Source organism: Saimiri boliviensis, chromosome 11 (genome assembly GCF_048565385.1).
Source record: "Saimiri boliviensis isolate mSaiBol1 chromosome 11, mSaiBol1.pri, whole genome shotgun sequence".
Lineage (NCBI taxonomy): Eukaryota > Metazoa > Chordata > Mammalia > Primates > Cebidae > Saimiri > Saimiri boliviensis.
The window spans coordinates 64,002,371-64,024,756 of NC_133459.1; the positions used below are offsets into that span (position 1 = coordinate 64,002,371).

The window sequence follows — 22,386 nt, forward strand, 5'->3', positions numbered from 1 at the left end:
ACACCAAAAGGCAGGCCTAAGAATGACTTTTTGTGGCACTATTACAGCCCCAACTGAACTGAACTGAAAACTTCAGTAGGAGTAGAATAGACAGATAAATTGTAGTATATTTATGAAAGGAAAAATCATGCACAGTGGTAATGAAGAACTATGCAAAATTATTGTAGAGTACCAGAGACATAATATTAAGAGAAAAAAGCCAGATGCAAAATAGTGTATAATGTGTGAATTTATTTATATATACTTCAAAAATCAAATAAGGGGTTAGGTTTGAGAGTAGTAACTGAGAGAAAGCAGAAGGTAGAGTTCTGAGCTTCTGGGGTGCTGTTTTGTATCTTGACCTCAATCTTAGTTGCATAGCTGCTTCATTTGGCCTTTGAGATAGGGTTTCTCTGTGTTGTCCAGGCTGGAGAGCAGTGGAGCAAATACGGCTCACTGCAGCCTTGGGCTCCTGGGCTCAAGCTATTTTCCCACCCCAGCTTCCTGAGTAGCTAGGACTATAGGCACATGCTATCACACCGAAGTATTATTTATTTATTTTTTTTGGTAGAGACAAGGTCTCACTAGGTGGCTCAGGCTGCTCTTGAAGTCCTAAGTTCAAGTGATCTTCCTGTCTCAGTCTCCCAAAGTATTGGATTACAGGCATGAGCCACCACACCCAGCCTAATTCTATTTCCTTTGACACATTTTCATTTTAATATTTTATACAGGGGTAATTACATATTATATCATGTCATATCATCATATCATATCATATCATATCACATTGTATGTTTTCTCCTCACTTCTTTCTACCATTATTTTTAATGATAAGGATTTTATTCCAAAGTCTACTTAAACTGTTTGAGGTTATTTATGTTGCTTCCAGCTTTATCTTTTCTTAAATTATTTTTTAATGGCTCCTGATATCATCTGCCACCAAATTGTTTCCTCAAACTGTGTTAACAGCTAATAAGGCCACTAGCAATAAGAGGGATGATTAGCCTGAAGGTCTAAGGCAGGCGTCCCCAAACTTTTTACACAGGGGGCCAGTTCACTGTCCCTCAGACCGTTGGAGGGCCGCCACATACTGTGCTCCTCTCACTGACCACCAATGAAAGAGGCGCCCCTTCCTGAAGTGCGGCGAGGGGCGGATAAATGGCCTCAGGGGGCCGCATGTGGCCCGAGGGCCATAGTTTGGGGACGCCTAGTCTAAGGAGCTAAAACTGGGTGACCTAGACCAGGGTACTCTCCCAAAGGTAGATCAGTTATCCCAGGAGGTGACTCAGGTACAAAGTATAGGTGCACAAGACAGCATTTCTAAGTCTGACTGAGGACTGAGGGAAGTTAACTAGGGACACTAAGGATTGTTATGGTCTTATTATATAATATCATTCTAAGGACTCAAACTATCATTTTATCCCAGAGACCTAGAATTTAGCATCAGGGTAAATTTATTTACAAATTATTGAATTGAATGCAGTTCATCAGTACTGCTGTGCAGGTGGTGGTGAATCTCTGTGCTTTTCTTTAAACCATAAGGATGTAAAATTTAGGTTTCACAGAGATCTCTCTTCTTCTGAATATATTCTTCTAGAAGAATATTCATATATTATTAGCATTTGTGAAAATCACTGATAGATCCATCTGGAGCTTTGTTATAGGGTTGGTCATTTTTCATGGATCAAAATCCCAGATATTGCAAGGAGACTCGTGGTCTCCACCACCATTTTTTTTTTTTTTTTTGCATAGGATTTCACAAGACTTTAGTCTCCCAGCTACTTTGAATGGAATGAGGAAACTAATTTAGCTAATTTCCTGTAAAAAAGAAGTATTGCCCACTTTAGGGGTAAGGGAGAAGTAGTAGGACATATTGCTCTGGAAAAGGAAATAAAGAAACGGCTCATATACCCTGCACTTGAACAAACTGGTTATCACCGGAACATGCCTTTGAAAAATTGCAGTCTTCTGTCTCTGGGTAAGACTTTTTAGAAAAATATTTGGAAAACTATTGTCATTACTAGACAGTTTGAAGTGCTTAAGTTTGTTTTGAAAATCCCTTGATCATCAATTTAATCCATAAATAATAAGCAATTTCTAGGTTTGGAAATATAGGATAGTCATTTTAATTCTTTTTAAAAACTTATGTTCCACTCATTACTATTAATTATGTAAAAATCACCCTTTTACATATTTTTCTCCTCAGATCATTTTATTCCCATCGAGAAGTACCAGTTCAGTCTTTACCCAATATTTACGGAAGGAGTGGGAAAACCAAAGATAATCAATAGCTTCACTCAAGGTAAAAATTGTAATTTTAGTTTCATTTACACCAATGTGTGTGCCTAATTTGTTAGCAGTAATATTGCCATCCAATTATTCTTTTTCTCATAGAATCATGGAAAGTCCAGAGTCTTCTGTAGATTTTTCATGGTGAGGTTCCAAAGGAAATACTGTTTTTCTCTAAAAATAAAACTGGAGCTATAGAAATAAAGTTACTGGGTCTTTTATATTTCTGATTCATCTTACTGTACTTGGAATACCAACATTTTAATTTTGTTATAACTTTTTAAATTGTCTTCAAATCTAAGCAACCTAGCAATGAAATTTCAAGAGATAAACATTTCATCTGGTATTAGAATAAAAATAATTTTAAAAATTCATATGCATATTATTCAACAGATATTTATTGAGCATTGTTCTAAGCACTGGGTATTGAATAGTGAACATATGTTTCTGTCCTTATGGAGCTTAAATACCAGTGCTCTAATTGAGAGTGATGGGCAATAAGTAATTATATAATGCCAGATAAAAATAAAATGCCATGAAGGAAAATAAAAGCAAGATAAAAGGATGGCATCAAATGTGGCATTTCAGTTGACAACCAGAAATGGTCTTTCTTTGGCGGTAGATGATATTTGAGTAAAACCTCCAGTAGATTCTTGGAAACTGCAACTTTATGCAACATAATGTACAGCAGGTCCTTGAATAACATCATTTTGTTCAAGGTAGTTTCATTATAATGTTGGTGAGAAAAAAAATGGTTTTGTTATACATTGCCATTTCATTAACATTGCAGTTTCTAACAGCCTATCAATGATATTTGGTGAAGACATAACTATACAAATAGGAAAAGCATTCCAGGCAAAGAGACAGTGTGTGAAGAGTCCTTGAAGAGTGAGGATGCTTGGTGATTCAAGAAACAGCAAGGAAATCAGTGTGTGTGGAGTGAACAAGATAGAGATTGGCAGGTGTAGAAGACTGGGTCCTCCAGGAGTAGATACTGGGACAGTCATCATAACAACTTTGACACCTTGACTCATCATTATAATATAAAAATGATTAAGTGGAGAGGACTGGCAACTAAATACATTTGAAAAAATTTGCTAATTTACAGTAGATATAATGCTGAACCAAATAATAAGTATTTTATTAATGTGATCACAACATACTTTTGTCTTCCTGTTTTTTATACTTTTGAAGGTAATAGAGATTTGTGATGAAATCAGAAAATGCCCACTATAATTTTTGATATGGGAAGAAATAAATATTTCCTCAAGTTTCTGAGTTGTATAAATTGTATTTCTTTTTCAGATGATATTGAAAAACATCAAAATGATGCAGGTTTATATGTAATTGTGCCAGTAATTATTTCCTCTTTCATCTTACTACTTGGAACACTATTCATATCACACCAAAGGTACTGTACTTGAGGTTAAGAATTTTTATGGCAAAAGTCCTTAAGTATAGTAAAATCCTGATTTAAAACCTTCTAAATCAGGAATATTAAAGTTTTCTAAATGCTTTTATATGTAGTCATTATACAATTAAGATACCATAAAAAGGAAAGGCCTGTTTTTAAGAAACGGCATTCCATTTTGCTAGGACTGTAGGAGTTAAAGAAAGAGGAAAGAAACACGAAACACAGCTTAACAGTTAAAGATGGGTTTTCTTTAGATAAAATCTGAGAGGGGCTTCTGGCTGATTTTGGTCAAGAGTCCTTTCTCTTACAGACTAAGAGTATATATTGGTTTTAGGGTGAGGGGGCTTATCACAAGCTTGGAATGTTTATGTGTGGGGAAGAAGTTTATGGTGGGGTTGGAATGTCTCTGGGAGGAGGGCAGGTTATCTTGGGGCTGAACATCTTTCTGGCCAGTGGGGGTTATCTCATGGCTAGCATGTCTCTGGTCAGGGAGGATGGAATGTTTCTGGCTGGAGATGTAATTTGTGGTTTATGGTCATGCTGACCTTAGTCATTAGGCTGATACCCTTTGGATTTAGGTGTTTTTTGATTAAGGCAAATTTTAAAATGAGGAGCTATCCACGATGGTGATGCTCCTGCTCTGTCAAGGCCAATCTAACTTCAGGGAAGAATTTGTTTTTTTAAAAAAATGTATATACATTGAGAAAACAACAAGCTTATTACAGGAAATCCTATGCAGTATTTCTTGGAGGTGGCAAAAATGGCTTTCAGAGTTCTACAGTTTGGGTCAAGGACTTTTTGTGAAGTGGGTGGTAAAAGTAGCCTTTTAGTGGTGACCTGGAACAGTCAGTTCATTTATGATCAGCAGGCAGTCTGCTTTTTAGAGATCATCACTCTGTGGCCTCAGTCTGTTTGACTTGTCAGGTAAATGGTTCTGAATTTGGTGGATGGTGGCATGGATGCCACGATACTCTCTGTGCTGGGAAGTCCAGTATCCATTTAAAAAGTATCCATTTTACACATGCCAAATCTCTGTAGAAACTACTGTCTTCAGGCAAAAAAGAGGCAGAGGAGATTTTAGAATCTGAATTTGTCTTTTAGTCAAGTGAGTTGATGGGGCCACATCAAGTGGAATTTTTTTGGGTACTCTCTTGGTACCAGAAATATTTTTAATATTTCAATTTCTTTGAGAAAATCTATGCAGTGTTTAGTGTGGTGCTTGGCACACAGCTTTCAGTAAGTATAAGCTATTTCTATTATTACAGTGATTTTCAACTTTGGTGTAGATAAAAGTTTGGTAGAAATCATCATGGGCTAGCATGTGAAAATGCATCTGACCCTACTGAGGCATAGTTAATCTGGTGGACTAATTTCTAGCTTGTATATTCATCAACTATTCACATTTTCAATATGAATGCTTTTCTCTAATTTTGATGCCCTGTTTCTCTTTTGTAGAATGAGAAAGCTGATTTGGGAAGATGTTCCAAATCCCAAGAAGTGTTCCTGGGCACAAGGACTTAATTTTCAGAAGGTTGCTTTTTCAATTTTTTTAACCCAGAATATATAAGATTGCATTCTAGATGCCATATGACTTCTAGAGATTTAAACTTTTTAAGATTTAAAAGTTCATATTTTATTAAATTCATCTTAATATGTCTGTTTGTTATCTATTTCCAAGAATAGCAGGATGCAGGGATTTGAAATCAGGAAGAAACAAATTTCAGTGCATAGCTTATCATGAGAGTTTACAATATGCATATGTTGCTTCTGTGTCACAGTACATAATAAAATAAATATTAAAAAATTAAAGGTCAATCTGATGGAGAACAGATATTTGGATACACTTTTTTGGTATAAACAGTCTTTGGACAAAAAGCTAAAATCAATATTTTTAATGTCTATAATTATCTCCATAATTATTTAAATAAATTAGAAAATTGTATAATCATCCTCAAACATTACAATCTGAAAAATGCAATTATCATAATAAAACTTATATTTATGGAGATAGTCCCATTCAAGTACTTTATGAAAGTTAGTCAACTATAATAAAATAATTTGTATTTACTTCTATAGCAGCTTTTTTTCAGAAAGCTCTAGAGTTTAGTGAATGTTTTATTAATTCTCATAATGTCCCTTGAAGCAAGCTTAGCTTTCCACTCATAAAACTAGAAAAACAGAATTCAGTCAAGTTAAAATACATGAATTTTTAAAGAATACTTATTTGGAGGTTATTATCTAGGTTCAGTGATTATATCTTTATCATTAGTCACTTGTTAAAAGTCTTCAGTGGTTTCCTTGTGAATACAAGATTTACACTAAAGCCCCCTGAAGCTATTAATAGTACTCAACGACCTCAATCTACAATCTGTTATCAACCTAACCTGTACAATTTTTTCTGTCCCTGGGCCTTGATGGTATCTTTAACTATTCCCATCCATCTACACAGAGCCTTCTTTGTACATGAAGATCATGCTCTAGGTCCTTCTTTCCTCAAGCCTGCCTTTAATTCAAAAAAATTCCTACTCCCTTCAAGTTTAATTCAAAAGAATTCCTACCCCCTTCAAGTTTCTAGAGCATTGTATTATTTTATTTATTATGGAGAGTGCTCTGAATTCAAAAACTGTATTTTATCCATCACAAATATTGTAGTACTCCTTCTGCTGTTCTTTATGTGCAAAGCACTGAGATACATATTCTTACATTTATTAAGGTTTTTACTTTCATTCTCAGTGTTTCAATTTCCTCTTCTGTGAAGTAGGCTACCTACCTTATTAAGTTGTTCGGGGGACTAAAAAAGATGGTACTTGTGACACAGTAAGGTCTCAATAAATATCAGTGATTATTTTGCATATTGATGTATTTTATATTACTATTATTATTCTTTCGGTTACTCTATGGGACAAGTATTATTGTTTCTATTTTACAGAAGAGAAAGCTGAAGCTTATAGTGGTTAGGCAACTTGTTTTAGAGGCATGATTAGCTTACTAGTTTGTGTGACTTTGGAGCCTGTTTTAATAGCAGCTGTTCTCTGTAGCAGTGGCTTTCTTTTTCTTTCTGTTTTTTTTTTTGGCCATGACCCATGGTGAAAAGAAGCTTAGGTTGGTGCAAAAGTAATTGTGGTTTTGACATTTTTAAGGTATAAACACATTTTACCTTCCAACCTAGTACATCATAGACAGATAAGCAAGATCAAAATGAAAGATACACAAAACAGTTTTACTACTTGCTTGAAATAGAATGTTTTAAAATTCTATTTCATTTGTTAAAAATGCTGGTTGCAAGACACTAAATTGATTTCACAACATTAAATGGCCTATGATTTGCAGTTAGAAAAACACTGTTTTACAGCTTATCAACGAATAAGTAAACAAGTAAATATTGTAGACATAATGAACAATGAAAAAGATTGAATTGGAATTTTTCAGCAGGAGAATGTCCTGTCTTCAGAAGCAGCAGCAGTGTTGTTTTATATATGAATCATTCTTGTTATAGAAACCTCTTTGCCTGAGTCTAACCAGCCACACACCTATATACTCCTCACCTGTGCTGCTGCTCACTAAGCCACAGTCTCCTTTCATTAAAACAGTGTTGCTGAGTTTTTCAAGTAAAATATTTACTTCTCTCATTTATCTTCTATTATGAATTTATACAGTGACAGTTTCTGTAGTTGTGATATTGTAGTCATATATATATCTTTCATTCATTTGTTCGACAAGCACATGGTGAGTATTTATATTTAAGGCTTGGCTGTTTCTAGTGTCTGGGAGAACAGATTTTTCTTACCATGTGAGAAATAAGACAGTGAGGTCAGAGAATAGTGGCTGGGTTGAAAGTAGAATAGGGAGAACTTGTCTTCTTTTGCCTCTCTAAAATAGTTTTTTTTCTGTTCATTTATTTATTCATTTCATCCATACATTTAAAATGATTGAATACTTATCCTATGCCAGTCACTATAGTATACCTTGGTGTTATAAGGATAAGAAAAACGCTATATGCTCCTGGAGTATACAGGTTAGTGGGGAAGAGAATCATTGATACATTTATCATGGAAATAACACTATTTTTTTATACAATTTTATGGGCACATGATAAATTTTGTTACATGTATATAATACACAGTGATCCAATCACAACCTTACAGTTTTAAACTGCATGTTGTGAAAGAAATGAGTCCCATTGTGTTGAGCGCTTATAATGTGGGAACCTGGCTTAGTATACCAGTGGGGGGTGGTGAGTGGATAAAGTTAAGCAAATTACATTTGGGCCAAGATCTGGCAGATGAACAGTCATTAACTAGATTTTGAGGCAGAGATGTGGTGTCCAGCTAAGCACCTGCAAACACAAAGTCGTGTGGAAGGCAGTACCCAGCATATTCACAAACTGGAAATAGGGAGACTACAAGATTTCTTAAATATGAAGGTTTTATGTCAAAAAATCTAAATACCTATCTAAATAAAATTGCTAAACGCTTCAGTATAGAAGTATTTATTAATTCAGGGAATGATCATCTTACTTTTTAATGCCACTTAAAAAGAAGCTGAAACACTTTCTTAAGCGTTTAAGATCTGAAATCTTAACCTATGAACCACCATGAAGTGGTTTCTAAGTGTTCAGCATGGCAATGAAATGATCAGGCCCACATCAGCAAAATGCAGTTTAAACCTGCACCAAATTATTTTTCCCTTTTCCAGAAAATCCCTGGCACAAAGGAACTACTGGGTGGAGGTTGGTTGAATTAGGAAATGCTTGTAGCCTACGTTTTACCCCGCTGCCTCACCTGCTCTCCCTGAGATGTGCACAGTGCTGCCACAGGCCATCCGACAGGCCTTACATATAAGTAGATTGAAATATTGCCACATTTTTTCAAGTTCTGGTAAATAAATGTGAAGAGTTTTTAAGATATAGTGGGCATGTATGTTCTTATTTGTAGGACTGATTTTCTAAAAATCTCTGGAGATATTTGACTTTTTAATCTTATAAATTATTTTTTAAGCAAAAGTAACCCACAAGGTGCTTAGTTTATTACTAGGGGTGACCAGGTGCATAAATAACACTATTAGGAATAAATCAGGTTTTGGAATATAATGAAACATTTAAAGAGTAAAGGGGAATATAACTTCAGAGATTTTATTAATGATAAAAATCTTGTAAAATTCAGAAACTTTTTTCTATCTAACTTCTTGTTTTAATCTCCTAAATAATTAAAATATACTTTTTTTTTTTTTTTTTGAGGTAGGGTCTTGCTCTGTCACCCAGGCTGGAGTGCAGTGGTGCGATCTCAGTTCGCTGCAGCCTCGACATCCCTGGGCTCAATTGATCCTCCCATCCCATCCCCCTTAGTAGCTGGTACCACAGGCATGTACCACCATGCCCGGCTAATTTTTGTATTTTTTGTAGGTATAGGGTTTTGTTATGTTGCCCAGGCTGATCTCGAATTCCCAGGCTCAAGTGATCCACCCACCTTGGCCTCCCAAAGTTCTGGGATTACTAGTGGGAGCCACCACACTTGGCTTAAAATATACTTTTTAAAGGAAAATAAAGGAAAAAGAATATAGTGTAACTCACTGTGTATTACTAAACAGGAAGAGGCAAATTTACCATCCACCCTATGTTTCATATTCATGTTATTTTATTTAATTATTTTATAGGGCTAATAGCCTCGTATTTTGTAATGATAAAACTGAGGCCCAGAGTGGTTCAGTAGCTTGTCTTGATCACCCAGCCTGTCCATGTAACAATGATAGTTCAAATCCAGATTTGTCGGACTCAAATTGACACCTGTGCCATGAGTTCTATATTAATAAAGTATGTCTTAACATGCTTAATGCCACTTAATTGTACACTTAAAAATGTTAAAATGGTAAATATTGTTATGTATATTTTAGCACCATCAAAAATGGACAAATGATGTGAATAGGCATTTCTCCAAAGAAGATATACAAATAGCCAAGAAGCACAAACGAAAATATGCTCAATGCCATTAGACAATAGGGAAATACAAATAAAAACCACAAGATGCCCAGTAAGATGGCTATAAGAGACATATAATAAATGTCAGTGAGAATACAGAGAAATTAGAATTATCACATACTGCTGGTGGGAACTGAAAATAGTGCAACTCTTTTGGTAAATAGTCTGACAGTTCTTCAAAAGATTAAACATAGAATTATTATATGACCCAGCAATTCCATTCCTAGGTATATACTCAATAGAAATGAAATAGCAAATCCACATTGGAATTTGTATATGAAGAGTAATAGCAGCATTATTCATAATAGCCAAAATGTGAAAGTAACCCAATGATGAATAAATAAGCAAACAAACAAAAAATCCACACTATATTGGAAAGAAAGCAGACCAGAGGAGCCTGTTATTCAAAACCACTATATGCCAGACATTGCTAACAATAGGGTAATACCACATGTGATTAAAAATAATTTTGCCAATATAATTTCCTGCCAGATCTTCTTTAGTATGTTCCACTTCTCTTTTAAAATTAGTTTTTCCAGAAAATATAAATAGGACAATATAAAAATAGCTCTATATTAATACAATATCTTAAAACTTTTTGCATTTTAAAAATAAATTTAAACTACAGATAAAGTTTGTTCTGTTCATTCCACTATTTCCTGTTCCTCCTTCTCTTCCTGGAGGAACCCATGATTTCAAGAAAGTAGCCTGTGTTTGTCTAGTTTGTGCATTTATACTTTCCCACATTCACATGTGTGTATCCATGACCAATGAACAGTAATTCTTTGAGGCACTGGAAATGTTAATATACCTTTCATATTATTCCAAAAATACTTTATCTCTGAACATTGTTTTTTGAGCTCTCTCCAAGTTGACATAGTTAATTTAGTTCATGCATTTGGACTAGTCTGTAGTATTCCATTATACAAGTATAGCACAGTTCCGTTATCTAGTCTTCTACTAGTGGATATATAGGGTGTTTGAACACTTTTTTATATTTATTACAAAGAATGTTACAGGAAGCATGGTTGGAAATGTCTCTTTGTTCTCTCGTGTATATATTTCTATTTAAAATTTTTTGAAAAATATATGTGCATGATTTAATAATGAAATATTACAGTTAAATACTTGAGTTTGGAAGACCACTTCTTGAAAAGGACAGTCCCCTTTTCCACCCCTCCCTACCCTTAGTCTTGCTCTCCAAATGTCTCTTCAGTTAATTGTATGACTTTTGGTTTTTCTGGTATGTCACCTTGTTATTTCTAAAAACCATATGCTTGATTAACAGTTTGATGGAGTATCACTTCCTAGAAAAAGCCTTTCAAAGAAAACATTGAAACAATTCCTGCCTTAACATACAGAATCCATTGTTGCTTCTGAGCAGTCAAATAATATTGTGATTTTACTCCTCACTGTTTACTTACAATTTCCTTTCTTTTAAAATATTGTCCTCATTTTCGTTGTTTTGAATTTTCAATGATGAATCTTTTCTTCTTCACGCACATTCTCCACTGTATATGGCAGGGCTAATTTTCTTTCTCCTCAGCTACAGCTGCATATAGTCTGGTCTTCAGCTTTCTTTGCTCACCTTCTTTGATCTATACTCTTCCAATTGTTTTCTATCTTTTAACAATGAATGAAAATTACTTGTTTCTCATTAGCCCTCTCAGATCATCTTCTTTGTGGTAGGTCTGTATTTGACTTATTTATACTGCCATTCCAACAGACTCTCTAATACAGAGACGAGAGAAATGTGTTCAGTCTGCCATTTTGAATCAGAATACCATTTGTTTATATCTTAAAAATCAGAATCTTAAACGTAGATTAAATTTTTGTTGCAAGAAAATGTGTAATGATAACTCAATAGCCTTGCTTATCTTCTAATTCAAGTTTTAGAGTATAAAATATTATTACTTTTCTTACTTTGTTTTGCACCTGTTTACCTTAGCATTTCTGCCTAATTTGTTAAATTTCTTCTAAATCCTAATCCTTAAAGATATTTTAAGCCTCTTTTATTCATTTTCCATTTGCTCCACTCATTTTTATTCTTTATTTTACAATAGTTTTCTCCATCTCTGTTTTTTGTTTGTTTTTGATCCAACCATGCTCCTTTGTCTGCATTTATGCCAGCTTTCACAAGAGTATACTCCGTTTAACAACTTCATTTGGGGGTAAAGCTAAAAACAAATATAGTTTTCCTTGGGATCTAAAAACTATTTTAGATTTCCCAGCCGCCCTAGGCCTCCAAATAAGCAGCTCGACAACTCATGGCCTCCACGAACACCATCCTAACACATATCTGAATCAGAAGCATTCCTCAAATTGCCAGACAGCCTTCCAAACATGTGGAAGAGTTGGTGTCTTTTCGAGTTAGAAGTTCTGTTTAGAAGTAGCCATCTCCCCTAAGCCCTGAAATGCACATTAATGGGCCTACAATTGTATATTTCACTCCCCTAAAAATGTAACTTCCGATTTGTTAATTTTCTTGTTCCTTATAGTCCTCAGGTTATGAGGAACCAGGAGACAGTATAATCAGCTGAACTTTGTCACAGCAAGTACTAAAAGGAAAACAAAGAACATGTTCCACCTATTTGTGTTTGGGACAACCTTTCATCTTCCATTGTGTTATAGAAAGGTTGTTGGACTAGAAGAAAAGAACTAATTCAGGGTCCTTGCTCTACTCTAACTACCTGTGTAACCTTAAGCAAATAATCTTGGCAGCCTCAATTGCTTTGTCAGAAAAAAATGGAAACACTTGGACCAGATGATTTCTCAGATCTTATTTCTAGATTTTTAAATCCGTGGTAATGAATAGTTCTGTGATTCTATTCCTATTTTTAGCACTTCTTTCTCTTTATTATTTTATTTTTCATTTCACTGCTCTCCTCTTTTATTCTTTCTTGTTCCAAACGATCCTATATTGCTATTGGTTCTCCCTCTTTCAATTTTTCCAGCTCATTCTTCTTCTCTCCTTTTACCTGTTCTGTTATTTCCTTATAGTTTTCCCTTCCTAAGGTAATTAAAGCTGTCCTTAGAGTGTGATATTAAAGCATTCATTAAGAAAATGGGAGACCACCTTAGTTCAACATTTTGACCTTTCCCAAAGGATGCATTATTGTAACCTAACACAAGAATTTATGGTCCAGAATCCATGCTTGACAATGTTTTTTGAAATCTTTTATCTTTTTATTTGTGAGTGATTTTTTATTTTGCTTTCTTATTTTATTTTATCTAAACAGAGAACGGACATTCTTTGAAGTCTAATCATGATCACTACAGATGAACCCCATGTGCCAACTTCCCAACAGTCTGTAGAGTATTAGAAGATTTTTTACATTTTGAAGAAGGGGAGCAAATCTTTAAAAATTCAGTTGAACTTCTGAGAGTTAACATATGGTGGATTGTGTTTAGAACTTAAAATAGATGTGTAAATTTGGGTTCAAAATATAGATTTGAGTCCAGTTCAGTTTGGATGTGTGATTAATTTTCAAGTCATCTAAAGTTTAAAAGTAATATTCATGATTTCTGGCTTTTGATTTGTCATAATCCTGGTCATAAAACATTAAGAAAATTATGACTGTTGCTGTCATTACATATCTATTAAATGTCATCAAATACGTAGTAGACAATGTTGTAACTAGGTGAACTCTAAAACTGGAACTTCTGACAAGTAGCTTTAAAAATACAGTGATTATAAGTATAGAATCAGTGAAAGTATTTAGTTTGTATTTTTATGTCTAAACTTTTCCATTTTAGATTCCTTTGCAGACATGTCAACATAAAAATCTGCCCATTTGGGTGTTCTTCTGAATGTCTTTTCACTTTTTTATATCTAACTTTGGTCAATCTGGGAATTTCAATTTTCAATAGCCTTAAAAATGGCTTAAGTGCAAACTTCCATTTCAGTTAAAAGAAAGCCTAAAGTTGTGTTTGTGCTGGTCACAGGACAGTAGGAGTTACAGTTCCTATCAGAATGAACCTACATATCCAGGTCAGATTGACCAGATCGGAAGAGAACATCGACCTCTCATTCAGCTTTCTGGTTTAATTATGGCCTAAACCTAATTTACTTCCACTGAACCATCCAAGACCTCTGGCAGGCAGGGAAACGGGCAGTGATGCAAGAAAGGGAGGCTCTTTGGAGCTTTTATGAGCAGTTCATGGTGAGGATAGGACTTTTCTACTTTAAAATAGACTACTTGCTAGTTTTATGAATTCAGCACATGATTTATGCTGTGTTGCTTACATTCAAACCAAACCAAAACCTGTGTTTGATGAACTCAGTATTCAAATGTATTATATATAGGTATATATGTGTATATATGGATCCCTTATGTTTAGATTTTACTCATAGTTTTCATTTGAACGTAGAAAAGAACTCTAAAAAACAAGAAGAATGTGTCTTTTTCCCCTTTTTGACTACTAACAGGTGTCACTGAAATGTAAAATCTAAGTGTGAAATTATGAAAGGATATTCTTTAATTACTGCCCACTGAACACATATTTAATCTGTGCCTAGATTGTTCTAAAATCTTTTAAAAAGATGCATATAGCAAAAAATTTTAATGGATATACTTTTAATAAGGTTTTATAACTCATTGATAAAATATATTTCAATACTATATGAATGAGTTTTTTTTATCAATTATGAGTGAAATATTCTAACTGAATGCATTTGAAGGCATTTACAGTATTTGATTCCAACAGTTAGTTACTAATTATGATGTAATTTTAGAGAGCATGAAATATATCAAGCACATTATTTGAAGGACATATGGGAGGGTGACTATGGTTACAGGTTATTTGTATGTATTCCTTGCTTTCATATCAATAGCATCTAATTCCTTTATTTGACAATCTTAATATGTAGGTTCATTTAAAATTTACAACAGACAGTGCATATATAGTAGAAACCTTAAAGAAAAAGAAAATGAGCAAGCAAATATTTGAAGAAAATTATAAAACTATAGATTTCTTTCAGAAAAAAACAGGCATAGGAACAGTTTTCTCTTCATATATTATGATTGTCTATAATAGGAAAAGTTGTATTAATACAGTATTTGTCATTATGCAGTATTTTAATACCTACATAAGTCTATTTTATTATTATATTTGGGTGCTTGGTATTTTTATTCCTTTGTGTTTTTAATTGCTGATATATTTTACTTAAGAGTATAAAACTCTGCTAAATAAATTGTATTTTATGTGGAATATACTTGCCATTATGAAGAACAGCTGGGTATACCATTATTTCAGGCAATATATCTGAATTCTACTAGTTTAAAAATTGTAAAATTCAAGTTAAATTATATGTATGATATATAAGCTGAACACATTTTTGATAGCCCTTAATTTAGTTGTGTTAAATTTTCAATGTGATTTATCAACAGCTTTTTTATTTTGCATTTATTTTTCAATGTGTTTACATTGTATAAATTGAGCGTTTTGCACAGATTCTTGATTTGTAGTTGCTTGGCAGGATTTTTCTTTGTAATGTAATCATTCCTATAAAAAATATGATGTACATTTGTCTTGTGTATTTGTCTTCATTTCACATGTCCATAGTAAATATTTTTACATGAAGTTATTTATAAGGAATAGTAATTTACAAGTCTGTGATCATCTCCTTCATCATCATTGTTCTCAGCATACGGATACTATTAGCTCTTATTTTCCGATAGTCTCAAGCAGATTCTCAGTATATAGCAGAAAAGTTTTTAATAGTCAACACAATTACTTTACCTTTGTACCATATCTTATTTCACAGCATAGTTATTTTAACTGTTTTTAGACAAGTTATTTTGCTCATTTTATTTTAATCCACTTTTTCTTTTTCGGGCTAAAATTTTTAGTTTATGGAAATGTAATTTGCTACAAAATATTAGGAAGAAAATACCTTCAGAAGATAGCATTTTCCAATGACAGTAACAAACTTTTCTGAGAGCTAAGCATTTGCAGACACTAATTTATTTCTAGCCACAACACCATGAAGCACATTTTTAGAGATGATGAAATCGAAAGGCAGAGGGGTTAATGTACTTGCTCATGGTTATAGACTTAGAAGAATTCAAATCTAAGTCTGCCTTGTCCCACTTTCAAACACTACTATAAATGGCCTCTTCCGTATGCTTTTTGATATATGTATTTTGGTAAAAAACTAGTTAATCTGTGGTTGACTTATGTCCTTTATTAACCTTACACACTTCCATTTCTGCCATTATGACAAAATTTTAACATAATCGAGCCTTAAAATGTGTCTTTTCTTTTAGCCAGAAACATTTGAGCATCTTTTTATCAAGCATACAGAATCAGTGATATTTCGTCCTCTTCTTTTGGAGCCTGAAGCAATTTCAGAAGATATCAGTGTTGATACATCATGGAAAAATAAAGATGAGATGGTGCCAACAACTGTGGTCTCTCTCCTTCCAACAACAGATCTTGAAAAGGGTTCTGTTTGTATTAGTGACCAGTTCAACAGTGCTAACATCTCTGAGGCTGAGGGTACCGAGGTAACCTCTGAGGAAGAGAGCCGAAGACAACCCTTTGTTAAATATGCCACGCTGGTCAGCAACTCTAAACTAGGTGAAACTGATGAAGAACAAGGGCTTATAAATAGTTCAGTGAGCAAGTGCTTCTCTAGCAAAAATTATCCACTGAAGGATTCTTTCTCTAATAGCTCATGGGAAATAGAGGCACAGGCATTTTTTATATTATCAGATCAGCATCCCAACATAATTTCACCACACCTCACATTCTCAGAAGGATTGGATGAACTTTTGAAACTGGAGGGAAATTTCCCTGAAGAAAATAATGACGAAAAGTCTATCTATTATTTAGGGGTCACCTCAATCAAAAAGAGAGAGTGTGATATGCTTTTGACTGACAAGTCAAGGGTATTGTGCCCTTTCCCAGCCCCCCGTTTATTCACGGATATCAGAGTTCTCCAGGACAGTTGCTCACAGTTTGTAGAAAATAATTTCAACTTAGGAATTTCTAGTAAGAAGACTTTTGTATCTTACATGCCTCAATTCCAAACTTGTTCTACTCAGACTCGTAAGATCATGGAAAACAAGATGTGTGACCTAACCGTGTAATTTCACTGAAGAAACCTTCAGATTTGTGTTACAATGGGTCATATAAAGTGTAATAGATTACTTTATAGTATTGGGTGGGAGAGAGAAAAGAAAACCAGAGACAAATTTGAAAATGATCGTTCCAAATGAATGTTGTCTGTTTCTCCTCTCTTACTAATATAGACAAAAAATTTGAGAAGGCCTTCATAAGCCTACGAATGTAGACTCGCTCTTCTATTTTATTCCCAAGCTATAGTGGGAAAGTCCCTAGTTTCCAGCTAGAAATAAGCCCAACAAACACCATCTTTTGTGAGATGTAATTTTTTTCAGGGGCGTGTTTGTTTTACCTCAAGTTGTTTTTATTTTGTATCAATACACACACACACACACACACACACACAATTTATACTTAACATGTGTCCTTGTGTGTTTTGAGAGTATGTGATGTATTTCTATTTTGTGCTTTCAGACTGTGAGATCTGAAGTAGGTACTTCCCTAAATGTTTAAGATAAACAGAGAATTCAGCCCTGGCCTAAGGGGTTATACTGTGAAGATTAATAAGTGAGCCAATTGTTATGTACAAAATCTAAGATATGTACCATATAATGAAACAACCTGCAAGAATGGTGATGCCCACAATCAGTATTTTGAGGATAACACAGCACTTTTGGAAACATAATGTCAGTTTTAATTCTTCTCTCTGAAAGATGTTGAAGTGGTCACTTTCTAATGAAGTTGGATTGCCAGATATCACTATATATCTCTCTGGAATAAGTCTTTCCCCATCTGCACTTGGACATATGTTATTTTTTCCCCTCATTGAGCATTTTCTCTACATAAACCAACCACTGTGTAGTACTTTACATACCTTAACTCAGTTAATTATTGCAATAATTGTATGAGACATCTATTACTATTTTGCCCAAGGTTACAGTCAGTGGGTTATGGAATCAGAATTCAGATTTAAATCCAGATTTTTAATGCTAATGATTGTGCTTTTAACCTATACCCTACATTGCCATCCATTTAAAATAACTGACTTGTAATCAAAATTTATTAAGTAGAGGCCAGACACGGGCACACGCCTGTAATCTCAGCACTTTGGGAGGCCAAGTCGGGTGGATCGCTTGAGCTCAGAAGTCTGAAACTATCCTGGACAACATAGTGAGACTTCATCTCTACAAAAATACAAAAATCAGCTGAGCATAGCAGGAAAAATAAAGATTATGAAATTTATTCAGTAGAAATATAATGTTGGATGAGAAATTGAGAATTGCACAGATCTTATGCTTGCCTTTAAGAACTTAAGATTAATACAGAAGTTTACTATTTATTCAACTTTTGGTATGGTAAAAAATGACAGCATATTGGGCAACAAACTAAATTAAGACACCTGCACATATAGATGTGCAAATGGCAAGAAGTAAGATATTCAAGATTACCAGTATCATCAAAATAAATACTTTAGTACTCAAAAATATGCCTGTGGGTTTTTAAACATTATCAGAATCTTATTTTTAGACTGAGACAAGAGTCTCCTGATTTTATTGTTAATCTAAATCAGGCGTCCCCAAACTTTTTACACAGGGGGCCAGTTCACTGTCCCTCAGACAGTTGGAGGGCCGCCACATACTGTGCTCCTCTCACTGACCACCAATGAAAGAAGTGCCCCTTCCTGAAGTGTGGCGGGGGGCCAGATAAATGGCCTCAGGGGGCCGCATGCGGCCCATGGGCCATAGTTTGGGGACGTCTGCCCTAAATAAATCCCTACATTCCATCTCTATTCCAGTTGCGGGTATGAAGTGAGCAGTTCTAAACAATGACAAAGATTCTGGACCCCACTTGATAGGTATTTTTCACATTTTAGAATCAATTTCTACTTGGAAATCAACAAAGCTATTCCATGTCATAAGTATTTTTAAGATGTCTCAGGATCTCACATACTCAACTGATGACCCTCTTACAAGAAATAGGTAGAGGGCCAATAGCAACTCATTACTTGGTGTGGTATGAAAACTTTAGTTCTATGCAAAGATAAATGGAGAAGGGCTTTTTTCCATGGATAATTTTATATGGCTTTAGAGACTCAGAAACAGATAAATTATTACATGTATAGAAATTTTGGTAAAATTGAAGTATTTTAAATACGTGCTTATATATTATAGGTATTTAACTGAAGGTATAGTATAGAAGAGATAGAAAATTAAATCTTGCCCCATTCTGTAATTGAAGATTAACCTCTGAGCATGTCCCCTGAGACACGGTATTCCTCTGTGATCTGGGACCCAGAACAACAGGAAAGGTAAACTGACAGATGTTCCCATTAGCCCAAGGATGTATATATCTTGTTATGTGTAAGTTGGAATGAATTCAACAGTCCTAGGACCACTGTAGTGCTGCTGTAGGTCTGTGTTAAAGAGATTTAGTGACAGCACATTAACATGAGATCATTGATAGCATCGTGGTGCGGCTTCAGTTCCCCAGATAAATGAACAAACAAAAATGCACTTCAGAAATATTAAAATTCCAAGGCACTTTTTCATGGAAAGTGCTGAATGAGTATAGTTTGGCCTGCTGGTATGTTTAGATTTAGATCATATTTATTGTCAATGGGCTTGAATTCTGATGTCCACTTTTGAAAGTTTATTTCACTATGTATCATTATGTTTTACTGAGACCTTGTGAAAGCTATCTGCCATGAAATACTGGATTTTCATACAATTGAGAGAAAATTTACAATGTTTTATGCTTCAGACTGGTCAGAAACTTCCCATTTCTTCCCACAGCTTCTGTAAAAAATTTAAAGGAAGGAAGAGCTGAAATATAGGTTTTGGTCTTTAAAACTTATAAACCTTGAATTTTTAATATTTCATTTAAAGGCTTTAAATGAAACACAAGCTACTAATCAGTCTTTCTAAATCTGACCTTCATGGTAAGCAACTCAGAAATTAGTAATTTGTGCTATGGTTTCAAGTTTAAATAGATTGAAGAGAAATCATATGTCAAGGTTTGCAGGATTATAGGTTTTCTAACTTAAAACCCCCAAGAACAATGAAAAAACAATGAAAACACTATGAGTAGGAACCTTCTGCTGGAGCCCTGTGTGCCATTTAGAGATGAGCTACAAGTTGACAAGAAGAACAGAAACAGTTTTTTTTTTTTTTCCTTTTAAACCTAGTCATCAAGTGGTAAAAGGACTCGGATGAAATTCCAGTGTCAGTGCAAGATTCTGGATTTAGAACAAGGTTGTATAACCTTACACATGACATTCTACTTCTCATTTTTTTCCCCAATAAAACCTATTCTCTCTTCCCTAATACCATATATATAATCACATTACTTCAGGAATATTTACATTAACTCTTCCAAAGCTGACATAAACTTTAGGCAGTAAGAGTTGAGAATTATGCACACAGGGCTTGCAGGTGGAGCTGGACAGTATGCAGATGGATTAAGACAGACTGCAACCACAAAGTTCCATCTCACTTAGATGTGGATGAAAAAAGATCTCTTTCTAAATTATTTTCTGTGATCTTTAAAGAAATTTCTTCCACTTTTCATCTTTCAAAGGTCATCTTGATAATTACTTTAACAAACTTTTCTAAACTATTCATTATTGAGAAAGCTCATTCTTAAATTTTGTCACAAAATTGTAATTGTCCACTCTGCTATGTCTAAAATAAGCAACATTCAAGAAAAAATGTAAGCATAATTACTAAGAAATGTGAAGAAGTACTTATAAAAGGAAGCTAGGTAAGTCAGTAATCTTGCTCTTTCCTGAACAATTAGTTTAAAACAGTAAAGCACACTTACATTTAATCACAATGTTAGGAGAACAACTTAAAACATGATCAGTCTGTATTAGAACTAGGATATTGTTACATGTATTTGTATAAGCATTAGGAGATGATTTCCATGGTTTGTTTGTTTGTTTTAGATGGAGTCTTGCTCTGTTGCCCAGGCTGGAGTGCAGTGGTGCGATCTTGGCTCACTGCAACTTCTGCCTCCCAGGTTCAAGCAATTCCCCTGCCTCAGCCTCCCCAGCAGCTGGGATTACAGGTGTGCCACCTTGGCTAGCTAATTGTTTTGTTTTTTTTAGGAGAGACAGAGTTTTGCCATATTGGCCAGGCTGATCTGACCTCAAGTGATCCAACTAAATTGGCCTCCCAAAGTTCTGGGATTACAGGCGTGAGCTGCTGCACCCGGCCCTTCATGAGGTTTTATAGTGAATAATTATTTTTCTATAAAGTTTATAAATATTTATTTTGGAAAGCTGCTGAAAATGTCTATTTTTCAAAATTAATTATGCTTAAGCTGTATGGCATTAAATACAATTTTATGATGCTCTCTGACATGTTTACTAAAAAAATCTGGAACTGAGAATGAATTTGGAAGTTATTTAATTTTGTAGTGAGATATCTCTATTGTAGATACCGTACTTTTAACACCTGTCATTAAGTGTTTGGCATGTGGTTAACACTTTCTCTTTAGTCACAATTGGTTTGTTAATAAATGTTATAAACATAAGTGCCCAGATACGAATCACTAATTATTCTATAAAATTTAATTATCTTAATTCTCCTTTATGTTCCCAAAGTAACAGAGAAAGCAGTGTACATTATAACTGTATTCATCTTTTTCTCATTATGATTATAAGCAGTGTTAATTTTGAGAAATAAAAGTCCAAAAAGAATTATTATGAGTTTAAGTTACTTTAGGATTATACCTGTTGTATGGTAAATAACATAATGATATTATTTTAGCTAACATTTGACAATATACAGAAGAAACCCTTGTAGTTTATACAAACAGTTAATGCAAAATGTTCATCCATTGTTAGCCTGTCATCGTGTCTTCAAAATTCTGAAAGACATATGCTTTGCATTTGTAAGGGGTTTGAAAATATTTTAGATCCCAGGACATCCCTTTACTGTTACTCTGTCTGGTAACTTCTCAATAGATCATCCCATACCAGATTCTTGCTGGTATTATAGTTACTTGTGAGGAAAGATTACTCATTTTTAATAATCAAGAGGATACTAATTTCAGTCTTTAAGAGCTCTTTAGTTTTTGTCTTCAGTTCTTTAAGAAATCTGGATTTATAGTGATTTATGAACATATGTTTTATCACTTAGGCTTTCTAGCAATTTGAGTTTTGCCACTACTTGGGCTAGTATTCAGACATATATGCCTCTTTTTGCTTTTTAAAGTGTAATTAAAACAAAAGCACACAGAAAAACTTTCAATAGTACTGAGAAATATAAAATAAAAAGTGATGGTCTCTTTCCACTCCCAATTCTCAGCTCTGATGCCCCAAAAAAACCTGTTATTATTATATCATTTTAAAAACACATATATAGTTAGGATAGTATTCTGCTTACTATTATGAAATTACCCTTTTCCTATATCTTAGTGATATTTCTATATAAACTCAAATATGTCTACATTAATTTTAATAGTCACATAATATTCCATTTTGTCAAAATACAATAATTTAACAGTTCACAATTGGTGAATATTTAGAAACTCTCCAATCTTTTATTATTATGAGCAATACTGAAGTGATCATTCTCATATATAATTATATCTTCTCATGCTTTTGTAAAACTACTGTCAGGAATCTTGGTCGCAAATGTGAGAAACCAACTCAAATTGG

At 34.1% G+C, this 22,386-nt stretch overlaps 2 protein-coding genes across 3 annotated transcripts in view; both read left to right on the forward strand.

The window, feature by feature from the left end:
• The window catches only part of LOC101027698 (leptin receptor), an 85,858-nt gene extending 70,676 nt beyond the window's left edge, over nucleotides 1-15,182 (forward strand). For both annotated transcript variants that reach the window (XM_074380968.1, XM_039473712.2), the window contains 4 exons: nucleotides 2,186-2,281; nucleotides 3,574-3,679; nucleotides 5,138-5,213; nucleotides 12,896-15,182. In XM_074380968.1, coding sequence (XP_074237069.1) covers nucleotides 2,186-2,281; nucleotides 3,574-3,679; nucleotides 5,138-5,213; nucleotides 12,896-12,913 — 296 coding nt within the window. In that variant the 3' untranslated portion in view covers nucleotides 12,914-15,182. The remainder of the gene's footprint in view (nucleotides 1-2,185; nucleotides 2,282-3,573; nucleotides 3,680-5,137; nucleotides 5,214-12,895) is intronic.
• An 869-nt stretch (nucleotides 15,183-16,051) lies between these two features.
• On the forward strand, nucleotides 16,052-16,750 carry LOC141580270 (leptin receptor-like). The gene has a single exon (XM_074380969.1). The coding sequence runs from the start codon at nucleotides 16,052-16,054 to the stop codon at nucleotides 16,748-16,750; it is 699 nt and encodes a 232-aa protein (XP_074237070.1).
• Nucleotides 16,751-22,386: the final 5,636 nt, after the last annotated feature.

What these genes read in the sequence shown, in the direction of transcription:
- LOC141580270 (XM_074380969.1), top strand. Translation starts at nt 16,052, where the DNA reads ATGGTGCCAACAACTGTGGTCTCTCTCCTTCCAACAACAGATCTTGAA.